At 36.0% G+C, this 21,078-nt stretch overlaps 2 protein-coding genes across 3 annotated transcripts; both read left to right on the top strand.

Moving 5' to 3' along the window:
- The first annotated feature begins 1,067 nt into the window (after positions 1-1,067).
- LOC124630112 (modifier of mdg4-like) lies at positions 1,068-3,598 on the top strand. Of its 2 annotated transcripts, XM_047163843.1 has the most exons (7): positions 1,068-1,365; positions 1,489-1,629; positions 1,877-2,020; positions 2,098-2,150; positions 2,221-2,651; positions 2,900-3,080; positions 3,367-3,598. In XM_047163843.1, the coding sequence occupies exons 1-7, from the start codon at positions 1,288-1,290 to the stop codon at positions 3,551-3,553; spliced, it is 1,215 nt and encodes a 404-aa protein (XP_047019799.1). In that variant the 5' UTR covers positions 1,068-1,287; the 3' UTR covers positions 3,554-3,598. The 2 variants fall into 2 exon arrangements, with proteins under 2 accessions (XP_047019799.1, XP_047019800.1); XM_047163844.1 differs by lacking the exon at positions 1,877-2,020 and having other exon boundaries at positions 1,071-1,365.
- Positions 3,599-4,506: 908 nt separating this feature from the next.
- On the top strand, positions 4,507-20,736 carry LOC124629670. The gene is made up of 18 exons (XM_047163183.1): positions 4,507-4,756; positions 4,964-5,104; positions 5,244-5,375; positions 5,737-5,865; positions 6,236-6,288; positions 6,448-6,629; positions 7,670-7,856; positions 8,427-8,619; positions 13,827-13,852; positions 14,141-14,316; positions 16,693-16,859; positions 17,047-17,218; positions 17,555-17,701; positions 17,870-17,940; positions 18,147-18,263; positions 19,170-19,265; positions 19,473-19,606; positions 20,363-20,736. Exons 1-18 carry the CDS (start codon positions 4,679-4,681, stop codon positions 20,592-20,594), a joined length of 2,433 nt encoding a protein of 810 aa, XP_047019139.1. The 5' UTR covers positions 4,507-4,678; the 3' UTR covers positions 20,595-20,736.
- The last annotated feature ends 342 nt before the right edge of the window (positions 20,737-21,078 follow it).

Genomic DNA, 21,078 nt, shown 5'->3' with positions numbered 1-21,078 from the left:
TGTATTATGCAACCAATTTAGTACCTTATTGCGTTAGAATAGAGTTCATTTACGTAAATATATATTTTGAGCGTGCGCAATCTTGTTTAGTAATATTATATCTATGATTACATCTATGCATAATAGTAAATGGACCACAGAGTACATTAATGTATAGGGTGAAATATGGGTGAAATGGACGTCACAGAAGTTCCTTCTTCATGGTGGAATTTTTCCGACGTTTTTGAGGTTCTCAGATTTTCAACATCAAGTCATATTTCTTCATGGTTTTCGAGGTTTTATATCTCGATTTTAAATAGTCGAATGGTATTAAAGTAATTCGTTCATTCAGTTACATCTTGCAATGACAGTCACAGTCTGGCATTGACAGACATGAGACCAAAGAGTAAAGTAATATATAGGGAAAAGAGAGCCCACTCACGTGTTATTCTTGCAACCCAATTTGACAATGCGCCATCTTTCTCTAAATTGGCCCCGAACTACCTACATAGCTATAGCTATAAAAATATAATTATGCATCATATTCATAACATTTTCTATTAGGGTAAGTAGCACCATATAACTATAACATTGGTTATCGTTATAGTTACATGGTGCTACTTACCCTAATAGAAAATGTCATCGTTAATATAGTAAAAGGTCGAAGGAAAACAAATAATTATTATATATTACTTTTTATTTACGCGTGTATGCGGAATGCAAAAAACCGCCATATTGATATTATTATGATCGGTTTTGTTAAGTTACTTGGAATACTAACACCAGGTCTTTTTAGATGAAATTTGATATTTGTGCTTTTTTAAGCCGTATTTAATTTATTCGCCTATTTTATCTTTTTTTAAAGTGTCTAATATTTTCCTCATACTTTTCTCTAATTAATATTGCATAAATAATTTTATATTAACAAACAAAATCGATTATAGTGTAGTGCCATCTGTTGGTAATTTAAGGTATCTTTTAGATAGTAAATAGTTTCCGGGCCAAATAAAAGGTGGCGACTCTTCGTTTACTTAGCTGTCAAAATGTACGGAGTGTCCCCCCCCTGCATGAGACGGTGAATGACAACAAACATCAACAGTCAACAAACCACAGAGTACATTATTAAAACTGCAACAAACAGAACATCAACAATACAATACACGAGATCGTGATAAATAAAACATTATCTTGTAAAACGAAATTTAAATAAAGAGTCTCCTCGCTATTCCCTGAAGATAAAAGAGGAGTTGAAACACAGCTTCTTATTGCTGAAACATACATATCAAGATTATTTTCGTTATTTTCACAATGTCCACCGCACAATTCTGTGTAAGTTGGATGTCTTATAAAAACTCGATTTCGAAAGGACTTTCCCGTTTACAACAGGTATGTAAAATTAAGAGACTATACATATATATATTCAGTACCTAATTAAAGGCTGTTTTATGCTTATGGAAAAAATACTAAAAGTATATTCTAAGAATAAAATTAAATTATTTTAAATTCCAGGATGGTGAATTCGTTGATATGACGTTAGCTGCGGATGGCCATCTCGTTAAAGTACATCAAAATATAGTAGCTCTTGCTAGTCCATATCTCAAAACGATGATACAGTCAGCTCAGTGTCAACACCCAGTTGTATTCTTCAATGTAAGTCTCATTAAAGTTCAGATAACTAGTAACTATAATCATCGGCAAGGATATTGAGCCCTGACTTTCACCTGTGCAGAAGCGATTTATTGGTGTATTGCCATAAGTGTACAGTGTGCAAAGCGATCCCCGCTCTTCAGCCGAGAGCTCATTATACATGCCGATAACTATTCTAGTTTTAAAGAAAAATACAATATTATATTACTTCCATAATATCGCAACTGAACATGTTTCTTTTTACTTTCAGAATGTTAGTCAAGAAATGCTTAGTTTTGTACTGGAATATATTTATACAGGGGAAGTGAACATACCAACAGATTTGATATCAACCTTTATTGATGTCTGCAAAGCTTTATGCATAAATGGTGTTGAAAATTTAGTTTTGCCAAAGGTGCATATTTTGACAATCTAGCTTAACACGGAATAGTAGTTTACTAAATGATGATTAACATTGAATTCTTCTTCTAGAAAGTATGTTCTGAATCAGCTGCAGCTCAAGCAACCTCAGTAGTTGAAGAAAGGTATGCCATGTTTCATAAATCTGTATACAGTATTTATTTCAAATTCTAAGCATACAGTTTATATTTTCAGACCAGGAGAACCTCCGGAACCGGCAGACAATAATTTTGCAGCACACATAACAATAAACAGTGACAACTACAATGTAGAAGTTATAGCAGTTGAAAATAAGACTATTCAAGAAAAGACGCAGCCTGTTACAATGCCCTTAATTCCGCAAGATAGTATAGAAGTACTAAATTACCAATCTTTACCTACTACAAAAACAATAGAAGATAAAACTTCAAATGATCAAGGCAGCACATATCCTGCTATTTCACTTGATGTCATAGATGTAGATTTTGATAATCATAATGACATACTTGAAAATAGACAAGAACATCAAAATAAAAACACTACTGACCCAAGTACACAAGCACTAAAGTTCACAATAAGTACTGATGAAAATGCAACCACAAAACCGACCAGTGTTAAAACTATTGTTTCTAGCATAGGAAGTAGAGGTATGAATTTGAATAAAAATTCCTAACAACTTCTTACATCTCAATTTATAAATCATTTCCGAATTCCCAAACCAGGTGTAGTTGCATTGCACTCTGGATGGTGATAAAACTATCCTCTGCCCTTCTCCCGGGTCTGAGTTACCTACCCTCTAATTTTCATCTTAAACGGTTCAGCCATTCTTGAGTTACAAGTAGTGTAAGTAACACATTATGATAGACTTATGTAATGGATATTATTTTTGTTACAGACAGAACTCAACATTACACAATGTCTAACCGTGGGTCTTTACAGCTATTGCTGAATCGCTTCATGTATTACTGCCATCATCACTCATGTGGAGGTCGGAAGCGCCGGTGGCGATGCGTAGATTATCGAAGAATGCATTGTCCTGCATATATTGATACAGATAATGATGTTATTGTAAATAGGTAAAGTCTTCTTACGAATACTCTATACATATACATAACGCGCAGAAGTCCCCTAATCGATTCTAAAGCGAATGCCTAAACGGACGCTTTATTTGCGGGAATCCCCGAAAATGCGTTTCGTTTTCAAGTTTAGAAAAAGTTAATAACTACCCGAATCGTAATCATCATCTAGCTAGATTTCCCCACACCTCATACCATGCAAAATAAGCGAAACAAAAACCCCCATAGTGGTCACATAATACTTCAACGTTACAAATTATTACAAATAGGTATTTATTGTTTCCAGGTCAGAAGCTCACAACCACGCCTGCCACGACACAAAAATAATGAGGAAATTTAAATCTAAATGTGTATTTACTTCGATAACCCAAGCTGAAGAAAAATTATTAAACTCAGTCAAACAAAAAGCCCCAAAGGCAGCCAGAAGCAAGAAACGTGAAATATCCCTTTGGAATACTGCTTCCACTATGTAATAAGTAAATTGTGAAAAAGCATTATTAAAATATCACATAAAAAAATACTGCAGTTTATATGTACTATCCTTAAGTTATATATATACTATAGTTATATATAGACTTAGTTTATCCTGAATCACCCTTTAAATTGGCTACTTATTTCGAACTAGCTTCTGCCAGCGGTTTCACCCGCATCCCGTGGGAACCTCTGCACGAACCCGGATAAAAAGTAGCCTATAGCCTTCCTCGATAAATGGGCTATCTAACACCGAAAGAATTGTTCAAATCGGACCTGTAGTTCCTGAGATTAGCGCGTTCAAACAAACAAACTTCAGCTTTATAATATTAGTATAGATTACTAGTAACTAGTCATCTCGGATAGGAGTTATATAGTTTGTAGTACATACTATATATTATAGTAATCTGTGATTGAAATCTTGACTACCTCCACTGAGAACTAAGAAAGAATACATATCCGCGCATCTTTCTGCAAGCCACGCTAGATATAGATATAGATATAGATGGCGTTAAAAACAGTTCAAAGGTCAGGAACCGGTAGAGGCGCGGCGATCGCCCCTATTTCCCTGGAGCACCGTGTGCACCACACACTTGGCACATAGTGACCTTGGCCCTGACTGCAAAACGCGAATAATTGGGATAAACAATAATAAGGAAATTAGCTTTCTCACACGTACGTTGTTGCATACGTCTGACCATTAAACGCGTGCATGCGGGATGCATCCGTTCTGCCGACGGGGCCGTTCCGCGACGTGGTCGCGTAAGTGTGCAAAACGCCATATAAAAAATATGGGCACCGTCCGCCGCGCGGCAGACGCTCCTGCTTCGCAGTCGCTTTGGTCGTGCAGGTTTGGCCGGGCCTTAAAGGTCTCACAAGACACCTTTCGAACAGTTGCAGTGTCCCACACTTCCAATAATTTTATAGTCTATGGTATTTGGATCGGATTTGACATTTTTGACAAATTAAGAAATGTTACTTATCTATGGATTTGTTTGAGAGAACGCGAGTTTTCGTGAATGTGTTTGTTTTTAATATAATTGATAGTCTAAACCGGCGTATATTTTATTTGCTTGTTAATTATTATAAATAAATAAGTGTTGTTGTTTTCTTGTTGTATAACTAAAATGGTACAGTCTCAGTTTTCTCTGTCATGGGATTCGTACAAGTCTAGCATTTGCAGTGGATTTAGCGCTTTGCAACAGGTAATGTGGATAGATCTATATTCATAATGCAATCGCCAGTTTTATTGAGATAAAAAAAAAATATTGTGTCAAGATCGGATTATTTACAAAACAATAGAGGTACTTACAGTTTCTGGTAAGTACCTACAGAATATCATGCATCCTGCATGATTCAGGCACCAATTTGTAACGTTGTTTAGAGATTTGTTTCATGTGTTTATGTTTCAGAATGGAGAGTTTGTTGATATGACTTTAGCCGCTGATGGGCACCTCGTCAAAGTTCACCAAGTATTGGTGGCACTGGCTAGTCCATATTTGAAGGATCTTATAACTTCAGCACCATGCCAGCATCCTGTTATATTTCTTAATGTAAGTGCATAATTAAATATTTTTTTGGATCGGTACATTAGTATGGGAAGACATGAGCAAATGCAAGTTAAACATTTTCTAATTCACTACCCTTACTGATAAATAGTATTGTAAATCAAAGTCAATTATATTATTACAGAATGTTACACATCGCACACTATGTCTGCTACTAGAATACATTTATACAGGAGAAGTAGTAGTCCCAGCTGAATGCCTTTCATCCTTCGCTGAAACTGCTAAATCACTACACATCCGAGGACTTGAAAATATTGTAAGTATTGCACACTAGAGAACTGATGAAGCTAAGGTGCACAAAAACAGGTGTTACGTTACATAGTTAGCCATATATTGTTAGTGAGAAGAATTCTATGTAAATAATTGAAATATCTTTGGCTAGTTTGTAGTTAAAACAAACATTGAAGTAGTAAAGGTTTAGATAATAATTGTCATTGTATGAATTATGAATCACACATAATTGTTGTGTGTATAAATATATACATTTTAAGGTTTCTTCTTAATACCATTCTTCTTATACAAGATAGATTTCTTGCTCTGCCAAAGGATACTTTTCCTTCAGGACACAGTTAAACTGCAAGAAGTTACTTGATAATATTTTATTTTATGAATTCCAGAGTACTGCGGAGAGCTTGCCTATCAAATTATCTGGAAACACATCACTTTTAGATGACAGTGATGTGAACAGTGTCAGCAGTTCTAAGAGATTAACCGCATCACCTTCAGACAAGTTCAAGCAAGCACAGGTATTCAATTCCATTCCTAAACCATTTTCATGTTTGAAATATATAGTAATTTTGTATTTTGTAAATAACATGTAAATTGTGTATTTGTTACATATTTATGTATTAATTGGTAATTTGGTCGATTCGGACAATTGGAAATTCAGATAATTGGACATAGATTAGTATTAGAGACAAATGAACTCTCACTCTAGAATGAATTTCATAAAGTTTAACATACACAGTTATAATAATGCACACTTGATCTCAATCAGCACACAAAGGACAAGAATACAAAGTATTAAAATTTACATAGAATTTAGCAGAGGTACATAGTGACTTCTACCAGCCTTCATTTTCAATACTTTATTATGTTATTTTTATTATTTTGCAGATTAGTTTACCATCATCTGCAAGAAAGATTTTCATCAAAAAGGACCCATCAATGTAAGTAGACTATAAATTGTAAAAGAAAAGTTTTTTAAGCATTTCATTTGTCAGAAACATAATATTGTAGTTATGTAATATATTCAGACAAAAGTTAAGAACTTTCTCTTAGTAGTTGTTTGAAAATAACAAGCAAAACTTTAACTTTTTTCCAAACAGGCCATCTATAGCTTCAGTGACTTCCGTACACACACCATTAAGCACGCCAGTCGGGACGCCGCAGGATGACCACCACTACGAAAATCTAATGGATGACTCTGGCCCACACGATGACGACGATATGGACTTCAAAATGAATGACCCTAAGGACAAGGAAATCTCTCAAGATGTAAAAGAAAAATGTAAGATATACTTTTTCAATCTAGCTCATGAGTATTGGTCAATTTATCTACAGTCAAAATCTATTGTAATGACATGGAAGGGACTACTCATATTTAGTTGTAAAAACCGACAGTTGTAGTATAAACCAGTGACAGGTATAGCATTCAGGCAGGACCTTTGATTTCAGTCAATATAGCCGGTATGTTTTTCTAAAGTATTCTAAACGATGTCGCCATAAACGGTTTTACCTGTATACTTCAGACTAATGTCATAAGGAGGAAACTTTTTTTATTCGTTTGTACTTATAGGCTAAGCTACTGAACCAATTTGGAAAATTCTTTCACTGTTGTGGAGCTACTTTGTCGATTAGACGTGACTGAAAACAGCTGGTAGAGATAATAACAATACTGAATCGGCGTAACGGCGACATAGCGAAGTCATGCGACATAATCGTAGGAATTCTAAGGTTGTTTTTCTTCTGGCCATTGTATAAGGCTAGGTGTTGATTGTGTTGATAGCTATTCCTGAATTATGGCTTGTTTATTCAGGCTCTTCTTGGACAATACCTTATTCATTTCATTCTTGATGCAAAATATTTCTGACTAGCTGTTTTCTCGCCGTTTCATCCGTGTTCACCTGCGACCCGGGGGAACTCCTTTTCCGCCCGTATAAAATGTAGCCTGTGTTATGTGTTGTGAATGTTTCAAATTGGTTAAGTAGTTTCGGAGCTCATGGGGTTTACAAACAAACAAATGTTTTCTCTTTATTTTACTATAATAGATACATTTTTCAATAAGTTAGTTCTGCAATGTAAGTAGTTTTGATAAACTTGATCTGCAGAAAAAGGTAGAAATGCAAGTGTATAAAAAGATGATCTTTGTACCCCAGTATTATATATTGCAGGCTACCTACTTTGTCAGTTGGTCAAGTTCAAAAAAACAATTAATATTATTAACAAATGTTTTTGATTAATTTCTTTATGAAGTTTTATAGTCTTGGTATTACGTTTTTCTGAACTATAAATTCCAATCGAATAATAAAACATTTCTTTTGTTGACAGCAGCCTCATCGAACCTACAGTTTACAGTATCAATACGGGGCTCTCTACAAGTAATATTGAACAGGTACATTTACAACCTGCACTCTACAACATCGCGGTCAGGCATGAGACGATGGCGATGTGTTGACTACAGAAACAATAAATGCTCAGCATTTTTAGTCACTAAAGGGAATGTTGTTCTTAATAGGTAAGTGTTGTGTTTTCTACATGCTGTTAAATAATTTTCTTGACTCGTAACATAACATACAATGAGGAGTTGACTGATTAGCATTCAAGCAAAGTCTTGATGATCTGTAATTTCAAATATATTATGATGAACCCGACAATTGAAATGGCTAAGATGTAACGATGCCGGCGCTTGTGATCATAATTACCTATAATTTTTTTACTAAAGCCATGTATTCACTGAGAAACAATTGTTTATAAACACTGTTTCAGAAACAATATCTACGTGTTTCTGAAACAAATAATTTTGTTTCAGAAACATATAATTTTGTTTCTGTGGACGATGTGGTCGGCAGAGTTTCCGAAACATTGTTGCTGTAAACATCTACGTGATGTTTCAGAAACTGTGTATCTGAAACATTGTTTCCCAGTGAATACATGGCTTAACTTTCATTAGTAGTTAAGAGCCATGTTCAAAATATGCCATAAAAATACTGAATTTAACTTCTGTTAATAGCATTTACACTATACCCAACCTCAATTCTGTGCTACTTTATGCTAAACATATTTTGTATCTCTATTTTGTCAACAGAGCCAATCTACACAATCACTCATTTCACGACAAGAAAATTTTATCGAAAATTGAAAAGAAAGCAGTGTTCTCCGCCATTGACGAGGTCGAAGGGTACAAAGATTTGCCGCCGGAAGGGCAAGCAAACATAATGTCGCTTGAAGAATTCGGTGACGACGTAAATGATAAACAAAATGATAGTACTGTTAAAGATTGATTTCATGGGAGCAAAATAATGTTAATATAGGTTATAATAATGTTTTTAATGAAGTTTCATTTATTTTTTCCTCTGCTCTGTAAAAAGAAACAAAATCCTGATTTGCAGATTTCAATGACCTGTCTATCCGTTATTTAAAAAATTGCCTATGGCACTACCGCTATATAGTAGGTACCTAGAGGTACTATTGGAAGTCACCACGGGCAACAAACGAAAAACTGAACCCTTATAATCATAGATCATAGATTTAGGATCCCACTACCCTTTGATAGATTGGCAGTGTGCTACAGTCACATAGTTATCTGTAAACTATGTGGTAGTGGTATCAGTAAAAGAACGAACGTGTATGGCCTGTGGTGGGCCTGTTGGTATGTATGAAGCGCAACTGTCAGCAACAGACCTGCGATATGTAGGTATTAAGAACGTACGCCATTTCAAAATACGCCTCTTGGTAGGCAGGTACCTATATCGGATGGCGTTGTCGCCAACACGCTGATACGAACAACTGGGGCCCGATTCTCCTAAGTTAATACTGTCAAAATCGAATCGCAATATGATCGCAATAGCAGTTTTAACCATATCGGGCATTCTGCTACCAATCGTATTTGATTGGTGTGCGATTGGTCTGCTATTTTGGTAATTTTGGTTAATACGGTAGTTTGCTGTATAATCATTTTGCAATCGTAAAATTAGGAGAATCGGGCCCCTGTTTAAGTTACACTTGCGAATAACATATATGTCCTAATCTCGATTCGCCTGGGTATCGTTCCAGCGACCCCAACAAAGCCTTATCTTAGTATTGAATTTGGGAAACAAGATCATCATCTGTCTAGCCTTTTCCTAACTATCCTTGGTAAGACTGGTTGTCCGACTTTCTGGCTTCTGACTACCCGTAACAGCCAAAGATGTTCGAATGACAGCAGCGACCCACCAGTTTATCGCGGCTTCCGAAGCATGGAAGAACTCGGTATGACAAGATGGTCACCAATCCACGGACTGATCATGATAAACGATACTTTACCTTGTGATCGATCGATTCGGCTTTAACACTTCCACAAGCTTTTCCTGGGGCAAGAGCAATGGGAAATATTATTTTAATTAAATTTATAACTTTTTAGTGAGTATATTAATGTGCCGGTGCTGTGTTTCGATGCCTCTGTCTGCACTATCTAGTGCTTTCGGTAATGGTTTGCTTTCGGCAATGCGCTTTTGATAATGAGTGTTGGTACCTCCTATAATTTTCATTTCCTGATATATTCACTGAAAAAAAACGATACTTCCCATAGCTACCATTGGCCCTGTTTTCTTAAATAACTTTTATTTTTTTATATACGTAAGCAAAAAATTTAATCTCCTTTAATTACTTTTTGTTTTCATTTATAAATATATTCATTAAATTTAATTCTTTAATATCTTAAATTATCCTTGAAATTAGCATTAGGTATGTATGCACCTACCTAGCTATTTACTATGTCTTCTAGGTAAGTACGTAAAAAGTATTTAGGTAATTACAGATCAAGGTTGTGATTACCTACTTAAATAGTAGGTAGGTACCTACTTTACAGTACGATGTTCCTAATTGTCTGCAGATATGCACATAGTTTTAGATCGGGCAAACTGTTTAGTACCTAATTCTATTCTTAGGTTTGTTAGGTAGGTAGGTACTACTGATAATGATATGCCGTAATATGTAAGTAGGTACTCCTACCTAAGAATTAACCAGTTATATGTAGCTTGATGCGGCACCTTCAATTCTGTGCTGCAAACCAGCACAGCGGAAGACTTGCTTGGCGCCAGCCACTAATAGAGTCGTATGCGTGGCGAAATAATTTGGTTTCCAATTTGCTGTAAATAACTTACCTATCTAAGTTTTGAGTATATAAGAAAGTTTGGGTATCAGCTCCGGATTTCGAGTACCTGCATGGTCACGACCCCACAGTGACCCCAGGACCTGTGCCTGGGGCTAACAGATAGCAATGGGAATTAAAAATAACCATAGCCATTTGAGTTTATACAAGAACTTATTACTCACCGAAATTAAAACGTACACCTTTGTACACTGATTAAGTATATTATTTACGTTAATTTTCAACTTTAGAGTTTCGAAATAGTACTTAAAGGTCACATCAAGATTGTTTATATCTAATGGCGTACCTATCAGAATTAGGTAACTACGTTCTTACATAGTACAGGGGCCCGATTCTCCTAAGTTAATAATGTCAAAATCGAATAGAAATCGAATCGCAATATGACCGCAATAGCAGTTTTAACCATATCGGGCATTCTGCTACTAATAAAAGACCAATCGTATTCGATTGACATTTGATTGGTGTGCGATTGGTCTGCTATTTTGGTGATTTTGGTCTATACCAGTAGTTCCCAAACTTATTTTTCTCGTGGACCACTTTCCAAATTTTACTGGTTTCGGTGGACCCCCTGCTGCTACATTTCTACCACATTCTTAAAGTCGCCATCCATCCATCCTCCTGCCCTTATCCCAATTTTATTTGGGGTCGGCGCAGCATGTTTTCTTCTTCCATACTCTTCTATCTGCCGTCATCTCACAAGTAACATTCTTTCTTACCATATCTACTTTCACACAATCCATCCATCGTTTCTTTGGTCTTCCTCTTCCACTATATCCGTCCACGTTCATACTCATCACCTTCCTCACAACATGACTCTCATCCCTCCGCATCACATGCCCATACCACGACAGCCGGTTTCCACGCAGTTTTTCTAAAACCGGCGCTACTTTCAAACTTCCTCTTATATACTCATTCCTCACTCTATCCATTCGCGTAACTCCACACATACCTCTTAACATTCTCATCTCTGCCGCATGCAATTGTCTTTCATTCGTCGCTTTTGTGGGCCAGCACTCTGATCCATACAAGACAGCAGGCCTGACCATACTCTTGTAAATTTTCCCCTTAACTTTAAGGGGAATACGAGGGTCACAAGTTGTTCCCGTTACCTGCCGCCATTTCATCCATCCTGCGTTAATTCTGTGCGTAACTGTCCGATCTATTTCGCCATCGCCCTGAATAAGCGAACCGAGATACCGGAAATCGGAGCAGACTGGAAGAAGTGCGTTATCCAGCGCTATGGCTTCAGGACTGGAGAGACCGCCGAAATCGCAGAACATATATTCGGTCTTGGTTCTGCTGATTTTTAAGCCAACATTCTTAAAGTCGCCAAAAAATAAAAATTGTGTCACTTCTGAGTTCTGTTCCTATATTCCGATATGTAAAATAAAAACGAAAAATGGTACATTTTATATCACTTTATTTATTAAAAGAATAAAATTACAAGAAAAAAATATTAAGGTAATATAGGTTCAGGTCATAATTTTAATTAATGGGAAGGATGTATCTGATGGAGTGTCAGCAAACGATCAATGTTTGGCTTTATTTTTGTGAGCAATAACCGCAAATCCCCCCGCTGTGTGATGTTTAATTTGCTCCTTTTTTTGTTAAGAAGTTTGTAACGACACTAAAACTCCTTTCGACAAGGTATGACGAGGGAAAAGCTATTAAAAATTTCCTTGCGATTTACCACAGTCCAGGATATTTTTCGGGTATTTCTGCTTGCAGCCAAAATGTTGGGTAGCCTTTTCTAAATTTCACCTTCAGCTCCTCATTAGTGCTTAGCTCGAGCAGCTCCTCTTGTAATACAACATTGGCCGCTTCCGTTTCATCAAATGGATTTATGATCCATGGTGGTATATCCATCATCAGTATATCTTCAAACCTGGTTTTGAAGTCATCATGCAGGGCACTTAAATGTTGACTGTAGGTATGGATATCCTCATCAATACATTCTACCTGCGACAAGTTTGGAAATTGAGAGAATTCGCGCCGACTAATGTTTTGCTTCATAAATTTCAATTTCCCAAGAAAAGCCAAAATTATCCCCTTTGTTTTTATTAAATTCAGGCTGTCCCCTTGTAACTGCAAGTTAATATCATTATTTTTTTTAAACAAATTGTCAAATACGCAATGTCTGCTTTGAATTTGATCAAGTTTTCTTTTAAATCTGTACACGTACTGTGCGCTTTGCAAGTCTGTACACGAAATTGTACGTAATATCGAATACGCAAGTTTGGACAAGTAACAGTCGCTTGCCTTATTAAAATATTATCTGCTTAGATAGCTTGCTATGCTTACATTTTTGTTCTTTACTATCAAAAGCAGTTTTTTCGTGGACCCCCATTAACATCTTATGGACCCCCATTTTTTGTTCACGCCTACGTAGACCCCCAGCAAGTCTCCCGTGGACCCCTGGGGGTCCACCTGGGGCCCGATTCTCCTAATTTTACTTAAGCGACCTTCGATTGACGTTCGACTCGATTCGACTGAGATCCAATCCCGACTCGATTACGATTGAAGCGTATGTGGCATTCCGCTATTTTTTCTTTGAAATAAGCCTTTTTATCCTTTTCTGTCATTCAATAATGAATCATTTTGTCTGCAAATGATTTACGATTGCAAAATGATTGTACAGCAAACTACCGTATAGACCAAAATCATCAAAATAGCAGACCAATCGCACACCAATCAAATGTCAATCGAATACGATTGGTCTTTTATTAGTAGCAGAATGCCCGATATGGTTAAAACTGCTATTACGATCATATTGCGATTCGATTTCTATTCGATTTTGACATTATTAACTTAGGAGAATCGGGGCCCTGGACCACTTTGGGAATCACTGGTCTATACGGTAGTTTGCTGTACAATCATTTTGCAATCGTAAATCATTTGCAGACAAAATGATTCATTATTGAATGACAGAAAAGGATAAAAACGTTTATTTCAAAGAAAAATAGCGGAATGCCACATACGCTTCAATCGTAATCGAGTCGAACGTGAATCGTAAGTAAAATCAGGAGAATCGGGCCCCTGCATTCGTAACGAGATCTGAACAGCTAGATAGGTAAGTAAACCTACTTCATTCTTGTAAGGCGAGCGTTGTTCTTACAATTCCAATCAGTGTTTCAGCGGATGTCTTACGAAGCGCAAGTTTTGAGTCTCAAAGTATTTGATAATTATACCTACCTATTCTATTTATATCTAACTAGTGAGTGCCGGTATTGTGTGATAAAGTAACTTGACTTTAATACAGGAACTATATCAATATCGATAAACTACCTACATCTATTTTCGGACTTTTATATTTATGGAAAAGTGCTGTTCATTCAGGTACTAAACCTTGTGGCGGTTGACCGGTTTGAACTCTACAAAACATACCTACTTAATCCGATGGATATAGTAGCATACCGACCATTATATTTTTGATATTCGCGCGGGCAGGTGAGTTAATTTAAAATTGATTAATTAATTTAATTTAGCTCTGTGAGCTGATGAAGTAATAGGTACCATTGGAAACCAATTGTGAAAATATTTGTATGTAATGGCTTTATATCTAGGCACCTACCCATTTTATTATTTGGCGCCATCAGTATTTTTAATATTTTACGTTTCCAAAATATATTAATGGTTTAATTTTGTTCCAGACTCTTAAAATATATAGCCATGTTAAAGTCGCTGATCCTATTCGGTTTTCTGTGTTTATCACGCAAAAGTAATGCAGAATTATCGCAGAATAAATATGCCAAATATCTGAGCTACCCTTCCGTGGAGAGATTTAGAGAATACGTCTCTATTGACACTAGCAAGGAAGAAAATTTGAGTAAGTAGACACATTTTTTAATACAATAGCGATTTAACGCTGAAATATCTTACGTACCTTTTATAGGAACAACTCTCTCTGGAATCTTTTTATCGTAAAAAGACCAATCGTTGAAGTAAATCGTATTGAATTAGCGAATTTAATGACTTTGATTTTCAACTTTTTCCAACTTTGGTGTGATTTTAAATGATGACCTATAACTTCCTTGTATATGTATGTATGTGACTACCTAGCGACATTATTTGGCAAATAAATATCTGTAAAGAGAAACCGCATTCAATATCAGAGAACAAAATCTTTTTGACTTTTTTGCCCACTTATCTATCTTCTTCTATAATAAAAATGAATTGTTGTTCGTTAGTCTGATTATAACTCGAGAACGGCTGGGCCGATTGAGCTGATTTTGGTTTTAAAATGTTTGTAGAGGTCCAGGGAAGGTTTGAACGATACGAAGTTCGCGGGATCAGCTAGTCGTTTAATAAAATTGAGAAGAAAACATACATAAATATTGCTAAATTCGGCACTGACTAAATCAAACGATTATAATGTCGTAAGTTTCTGCACTGTCTAAAATTAATGTTAGAAACATAGATAGCATTCTAATGTTTTTATATGATTTAATTGACTATACTTGTATCGTCAATCCCAAATAACATGACGACAGGGCAGCAGGATGTACTTGTATCGATCACTTGTTCAAGTAAAACAACTGTGTCGAAAATAGGCTATCTAAATTACAGTGCAATGGTCAATTTCATTATTTATCGTCAAGAAAGTATCGCAGAATGACAATGCATTTCCTAGTGACCTAGACTAAAAATGAGGACAATGCATCCCAATCTAGTTCATCGATAGCTGTCGTCTGTCGTATTAATTAACGTAATTACGTGATTATTTAAAAAAAAAACAAGATATATTAAAATAACCGGACTATCTCTGCGTTGGCCTTGCGATTTTGGTTATTATTTGGAAATGTCTGCCTACCTACCTCGATTTGGGCTATAAAGATATTATCTAGTTTTTATCCTATTCATGGTTTGTATTTAGAAGCTGTTTCCCTGTGACACGAAGGAACTAGGGTACATACCTTCACCTACTTCCTGCACCCGCATGACAAGTATGGGTCCCATGTCTTCTCTCAGGCTGTAGACTATCTGCGTACAAATATTTAAATTGGATTTAAAGTAGTTTTCTCGTGAAGCTGCGACAAAGTAACTTCCACAATTATATAAGTATTATCTTTGGAATAAGGTCTATTGAGGACAAGAGTTTTCCTTCCCTGTATAAAGATAACCCATCTGTTTTAAAACCTAGAAGTACTGACCTATAGATATAAGTAACCAACGTAGATCGCTTTTTACTAGTACTATGTACGTTACACAATTTGTCTATTTGCATACCTAGCAAGATAACAACAATTGCTATCATATCGTAATTCCTAGCAAGATAACAACAATTGCTATCATATCGTAATTCTTGTAGACAAGTGATCTTTAACCTAGCATTTATTGCTACGCTGGTCGACCCTTTGGTATTGTTTACAAATCTAACCTACCTACCTACCTACAATGATTTTTTTTAGCTGGTTGGGGGGTACCTACGTGCATACAATAAATTCACTTACTCACTGACTGATAGAGCTCTTTACTCTTAGCTCTACTCTAGCGGCTCCGCTCTGGACATCCAATGAAGGCAAGCCATAAGAGGGAGACCAAAGAACTGTCCCCATCATGGTTCACTTCAGCCGGCCAAAGGTGGGGAACAGTATCCTCTCCCTGGAGAGCTCGAACCATGTTTATTAGTATAGGTAGAATAAATGGGCCTTTATAATGATACTCAAGACTTTCTTGTTTAAAAATAAGATGCGGAATTCCGTTTCGCAAGGTTTAAATATCTGTAGTAAAGTTTAGTACCTACCTACGAGGTTTTGTGGGACATTGACTTACTCATTCGTGTTTCATTGAGATTGAGATACATAATAATTAAAATTGTCGTACCTAACCTGTTTTTTTATCTTAATTTTCAGTTTGATCTTGAAACGACACGATGTTGTTTATTTACCCTTTTAGATGGTTTGTTGCAAACATTCTTGGTGTCAGCAAAAGGATGGTTTTCCATTTTGGCCAAAAATAAGTTATGAGGCAAACCATTGTAAACAATAACGAAAATTTAAGAGTAGCTATACATATCTGTGCGACCAAAATTCTTACCCAATTTTAATAAATGGTGTAATAACTAAATGTTTTTCTTCGTCACGAATACCTACTTTATGCAGGTCGAAAAAAAAGCATTCCCGAAACTGTTGAATGTGGTTTTGGTAAAACATATATTAACCTGGCAGTTGGTAACTGATAAAGCCTAATCATCTACTTACAGAATATGCGGTGGATTTCTTGATCAAACAGGCGACTGAAATTGGTATCCCTTACGCAGTATACTCGCCTGCCGGGAAACCGATATTTGTAGCTACGGTCGAGGGCAGTGACCCCTCATTGCCCAGCATTATGCTCAACTCGCATATGGATGTCGTCAAAGTTGATGCGGTGAGTTTGACTCATTTTCAGAGTCAGCATTAGTATTGAAGAGTTTATATGTTTGGTAAACAACACAAAGAGAACAGAACATTGTTCATCGAAAGGACAACGTTAATCATCATCATTATCAAGCGAACGTTGACGATCACGCTCGTTCGAGGCGGTCAGGCTAATTCTCCGTTGATTTCCATTACAGAAAGAATGGAAATATCCACCTTTCGCTGCTCACATGGACTCAGACGGCGATATTTATGGTCGTGGTACTCAGGACACTAAAGATGTCGGCATTCAACTGATAGAAGCCATTAGGAGATTGAGGAAAGACAATGTGACTTTAGCGCGTACATTGCACCTAACCGTGATGCCAGGTACTTATTGTTAAAAATATATCAAAAATAAAAATATAATATAATGATACTTAGTAGGTTGCGCGAACGCATGGAAGGTTCGTCGCGTCTAGCCAATGTAATATTTCATATCCTTTATCCATATAGACAACAAAAATTATAGCTAAGTAGGTATAACAATAACAGCAAAATAAACAAGTTCCATTGTATGGTAATTTACAGTATTAATAAAAAAATGGAAACCTGCTTGCATATTTTGTTTTAAATGAAGGTCAGGTGTAGAAGATACTTCCTATAGTTTACTTCTTTCCTTGAGCTTGACTTTCACCTCTTTCATTCACATTATTTTGTTTACAGATGAAGAAAGTGGTGGTTACGATGGGATAAAGGCATTTGTAAAGACAGATGTGTTCAAATCAATGAATGTTGGATTCGCTTTGGATGAAGGATTACCGTCCAGTGATGATTCTCTAATCACTACGTATGTCGACAGAAGACCTTGGCGTAAGTATTCACATACATTCCTTAATTTTTTTTAGATAATGAACCATGCCAAGGTACTCTTTCTTATATTGATACTTACTTACTTTCTTATATTTATACTCTTTCTCATATAGCTTTCTGTCTTATGACCATTTTCTCCAATAATTGTGAGTTGTGTGTGCATTCCAGAAATGGAGTTCACTATCCACGGCCAAGGCGGCCATGGTTACACTATGCCCGATGGGACTGCTATGGAACAGGTGAGTTAGAACAATTCTTTTTTCTTCAAGTCAATTACTCAATTAGTTGATCTTCCTTTAGTATGTAGCTAAAGTGGCTTTACCTTGATTACTTCAATCCATACTCTAAAATGTTCGCGCAGGTAAATGATAACTAGCAGATGCAATTACATATGTGTTTAGTCAAAGATAGATTAATTAATAATCCTATGATGTTGTATTTCCAGGCATATAAATTCATAAGCATGGTCATGGCGTTCAGAGACACGCAGAAAAAGATTGTGAAGTCAGTGGATAACTTTGATTACGGCGAATATACCAGTGTCAATATTAATATGATTGATGTAAGTTTTTCAATCATCTTTCTTTAATCTAAGTCCATGAATTTCTTTTCCTCTTGTGTTAACTCGAGGGGACCTTTTGGGCCAAAAGCCTGCTGCTGGCTACGAGTTTTTACGATGCGTCCTTGGTACACATAGGATTCCAGAAGGAACAAGGCTCTTCTGGGTAATGCAGAATTACATTCAAAGCCAGTACAAACTCCAAATACTTATTTTAATAATTGTTGGTTACAAAGCTGGGTTGTATTTGACTCGCGATGTCTTTTGGTTCAGGTAACACACCTGATAAAACTGTTTACTTACTTCGTAGCGTACCTAATAGTTATATATATTCAGGGAGCCTACACCTCTTATTATTATGTAAAGTACCAATCGAATAACACATAATATTAAAATGTCACACAGTTGCAAAATCTATTCAAGTTCTATTTATGTTACTTGGAATTTAATAGCACAATTCATCTACTTTGATATCAGAATAATATAACTAAGGCACGATAAAACATCTGATATGAAGCGTGATGAATATATCATTTGATTGACAAGGGCATAGTAGTTTGTTTTAAGGTACAGACAAATGTCAAGTACCTACAGGGTTAATCTGATATCCTTTTTGACCTAAATGTGCTCAAACCCTTCATTATGATACCTACAGTCAAAGTTTGGTTCATCGACATCGTGTTGTTTTATAACTCGTCACGCGTATGTAAATAATACTCTGCTTCTGATACAGAATTCATACTAATTTTGAATTTGTACCTATTTTGTGTTCTCTTCTTTACCTTTCTTACATTCTTAGATAATGGATAGGATTTTTTTTAAGTTTAGCTATTTAGTTATAAGGTTTTCAATATCACCTCGGTTTATAAAGTTCTCATCAGCATTAACGCTTTTATTATGTAATTACAGGGTGGATTAGCACCTAACGTTATACCATCATCAATAAAGGTTGTGGTCGATATGCGACTATCCGTAAAGGCTGACGCTGATGAAATGCAGTCTATGGTAAGTTAAATTCATAAAGGTTTCTCCCAGAATCTCGTTTTTTTTTCTAGAGAATTACCTATATACTGATGTAGCATCATATATTGATGTAGTATCTTGGATCGAAGCGTTTGGAAGTAATTAACGATGCCTCCTTGTCACGGACATGAGAGACATTTGAGTTTAACAAGAGTACCTAGCTTTCTTAAAAACTGCCTTCAATTACAGGTATACTCCTGGATGCAAGAAGCTGGTAACGAAACAGAGGTATCGTACATTCGTCAGGAAAAACAATCTGCAGCTACAGCCATTGACGACACCAACCCTTACTGGGTCACGATGAATAATACTCTGAACGATCTGTAAGTTTCAAACAAAGAGGTTGCTTCCTATAAAGTCACAATATGACCTACCTACAAAAGTAGGTGCTGATATTTCCTTTTCTAAACTATTCAGTGCCGGATTAACCATATAGCAAGAGTAGTAATTACCACGGATCCAGCATCATCATAATTTCCTGAGCCTTTTCCCAGCTGTGTTGGGATCGGCTTCCAGTCTAACCGGATTCAGCTGAGTACCAGTGCTTTACAAGGAGCGACTGTCTATTTGACCTCCTCAACCCAGTTACCCGGATCCAGCATCTAGTTCTAAATTAAAATTCTGTGCTACCTGCTTAATCTGGCACTAAAGTATCCTAATATTTGCAGGAACTGGTTTAATTTAGCTAAAACTAATAAAGTCCAATGGTTTAATTAGATTGTTGACCTTTACGTGATAATGTTGAATTTGTATAATAAGGAAAAACTCTTTTTACTTCGACTGACAACCTTTCCTGGTTTTGTTTTAAGTTTTCTAAAAATATATCAGAATCGCTTAATACATAATCGCTACATAGGCTAACAAATAAAGAAAAAACAATTCTTTGTCCATTGTTGTGTGATATATTCGTAGAATACAAGCTAATAATAGACAACAATGCGTTAAATGACGCAGCTTGTTCCTCACTCCAAACAAAATGTTATAGGTATCTACCTACTCGTAGATAACTCAGTCGTCTATGTCATTGTCACCGCTATCACTATTCGCTATGTAATCTTATCATGAACGTACCATTTCAGGGGAATCAAGCTCAATCCCATTGTCTGCCCAGCGACCTCCGACATGCTCGTTCTTCGCAACCTGGGGATCCCGGCCTTTGGCTTTACCACCAAGTCCAATACGATCGCAAGACTACACGGGAAGGATGAATACCAAAATGTAGAAACCTTTCTAAGAGGCATTGATATTTACACGGAATTAGTCAAGAATTTAGGCAATCTTAACAACGAAAATACTACAAAAACTTGTTAAATCTATCTATGTTAATTTAATTAAGATTTACCTATATGAATAAAATCTTAATATTTTAAGAGGCTGCCAAACTGTCTTTATTGAAGAGGAAAAGGCATAAAAACTAGTTATTAAAATAAAAAAATGCAGAAAAACGCATTTATCTTTTCGTATTTTATTCCATTTCCATAGAGAGCACACTCACACGTTGTCAATGTTATTGACAAAGTTATGATTCCTTACTTATAGAACTGAAGCCTTTCTTTCTAGTTGAAGAGTGGAACAAATCGCTTAATTAACATTTCCATCACCTATAAAAAACCTCATCTGCCCTTGTTTATTTATTGATACATATTTTTATTTACTGTCATTTATGTTACCTACCTATTTACCTACCAATATCAACAAAAACAATGGCCATAATAAAAACAAATAGGTACCTAATAATTTATCTACCTACTTAGTCTATTTATATGGACCTATCTATCGAATTTAACCATCTTTT

Source organism: Helicoverpa zea, chromosome 4, assembly GCF_022581195.2.
Source record: "Helicoverpa zea isolate HzStark_Cry1AcR chromosome 4, ilHelZeax1.1, whole genome shotgun sequence".
NCBI classification, from domain to species: Eukaryota; Metazoa; Arthropoda; class Insecta; order Lepidoptera; family Noctuidae; genus Helicoverpa; species Helicoverpa zea.
Note: the sequence above shows the minus strand (reverse complement) of the source record. Positions and strands in the feature narration are given on the sequence as shown.

What these genes read in the sequence shown, in the direction of transcription:
- LOC124630112 (XM_047163843.1), top strand. Translation starts at nt 1,288, where the DNA reads ATGTCCACCGCACAATTCTGTGTAAGTTGGATGTCTTATAAAAACTCG. An exon ending in AAAATTTAGTTTTGCCAAAG is followed by an intron (nt 2,021 to 2,097) that starts GTGCATATTTTG and finishes TTCTTCTTCTAG; the next exon opens with AAAGTATGTTCTGAATCAGC. An exon ending in ACCTCAGTAGTTGAAGAAAG is followed by an intron (nt 2,151 to 2,220) that starts GTATGCCATGTT and finishes TTATATTTTCAG; the next exon opens with ACCAGGAGAACCTCCGGAAC.
- LOC124629670 (XM_047163183.1), top strand. Translation starts at nt 4,679, where the DNA reads ATGGTACAGTCTCAGTTTTCTCTGTCATGGGATTCGTACAAGTCTAGC. An exon ending in TGTCGACAGAAGACCTTGGC is followed by an intron (nt 17,702 to 17,869) that starts GTAAGTATTCAC and finishes TGTGCATTCCAG; the next exon opens with AAATGGAGTTCACTATCCAC. An exon ending in AATAATACTCTGAACGATCT is followed by an intron (nt 19,607 to 20,362) that starts GTAAGTTTCAAA and finishes GTACCATTTCAG; the next exon opens with GGGAATCAAGCTCAATCCCA.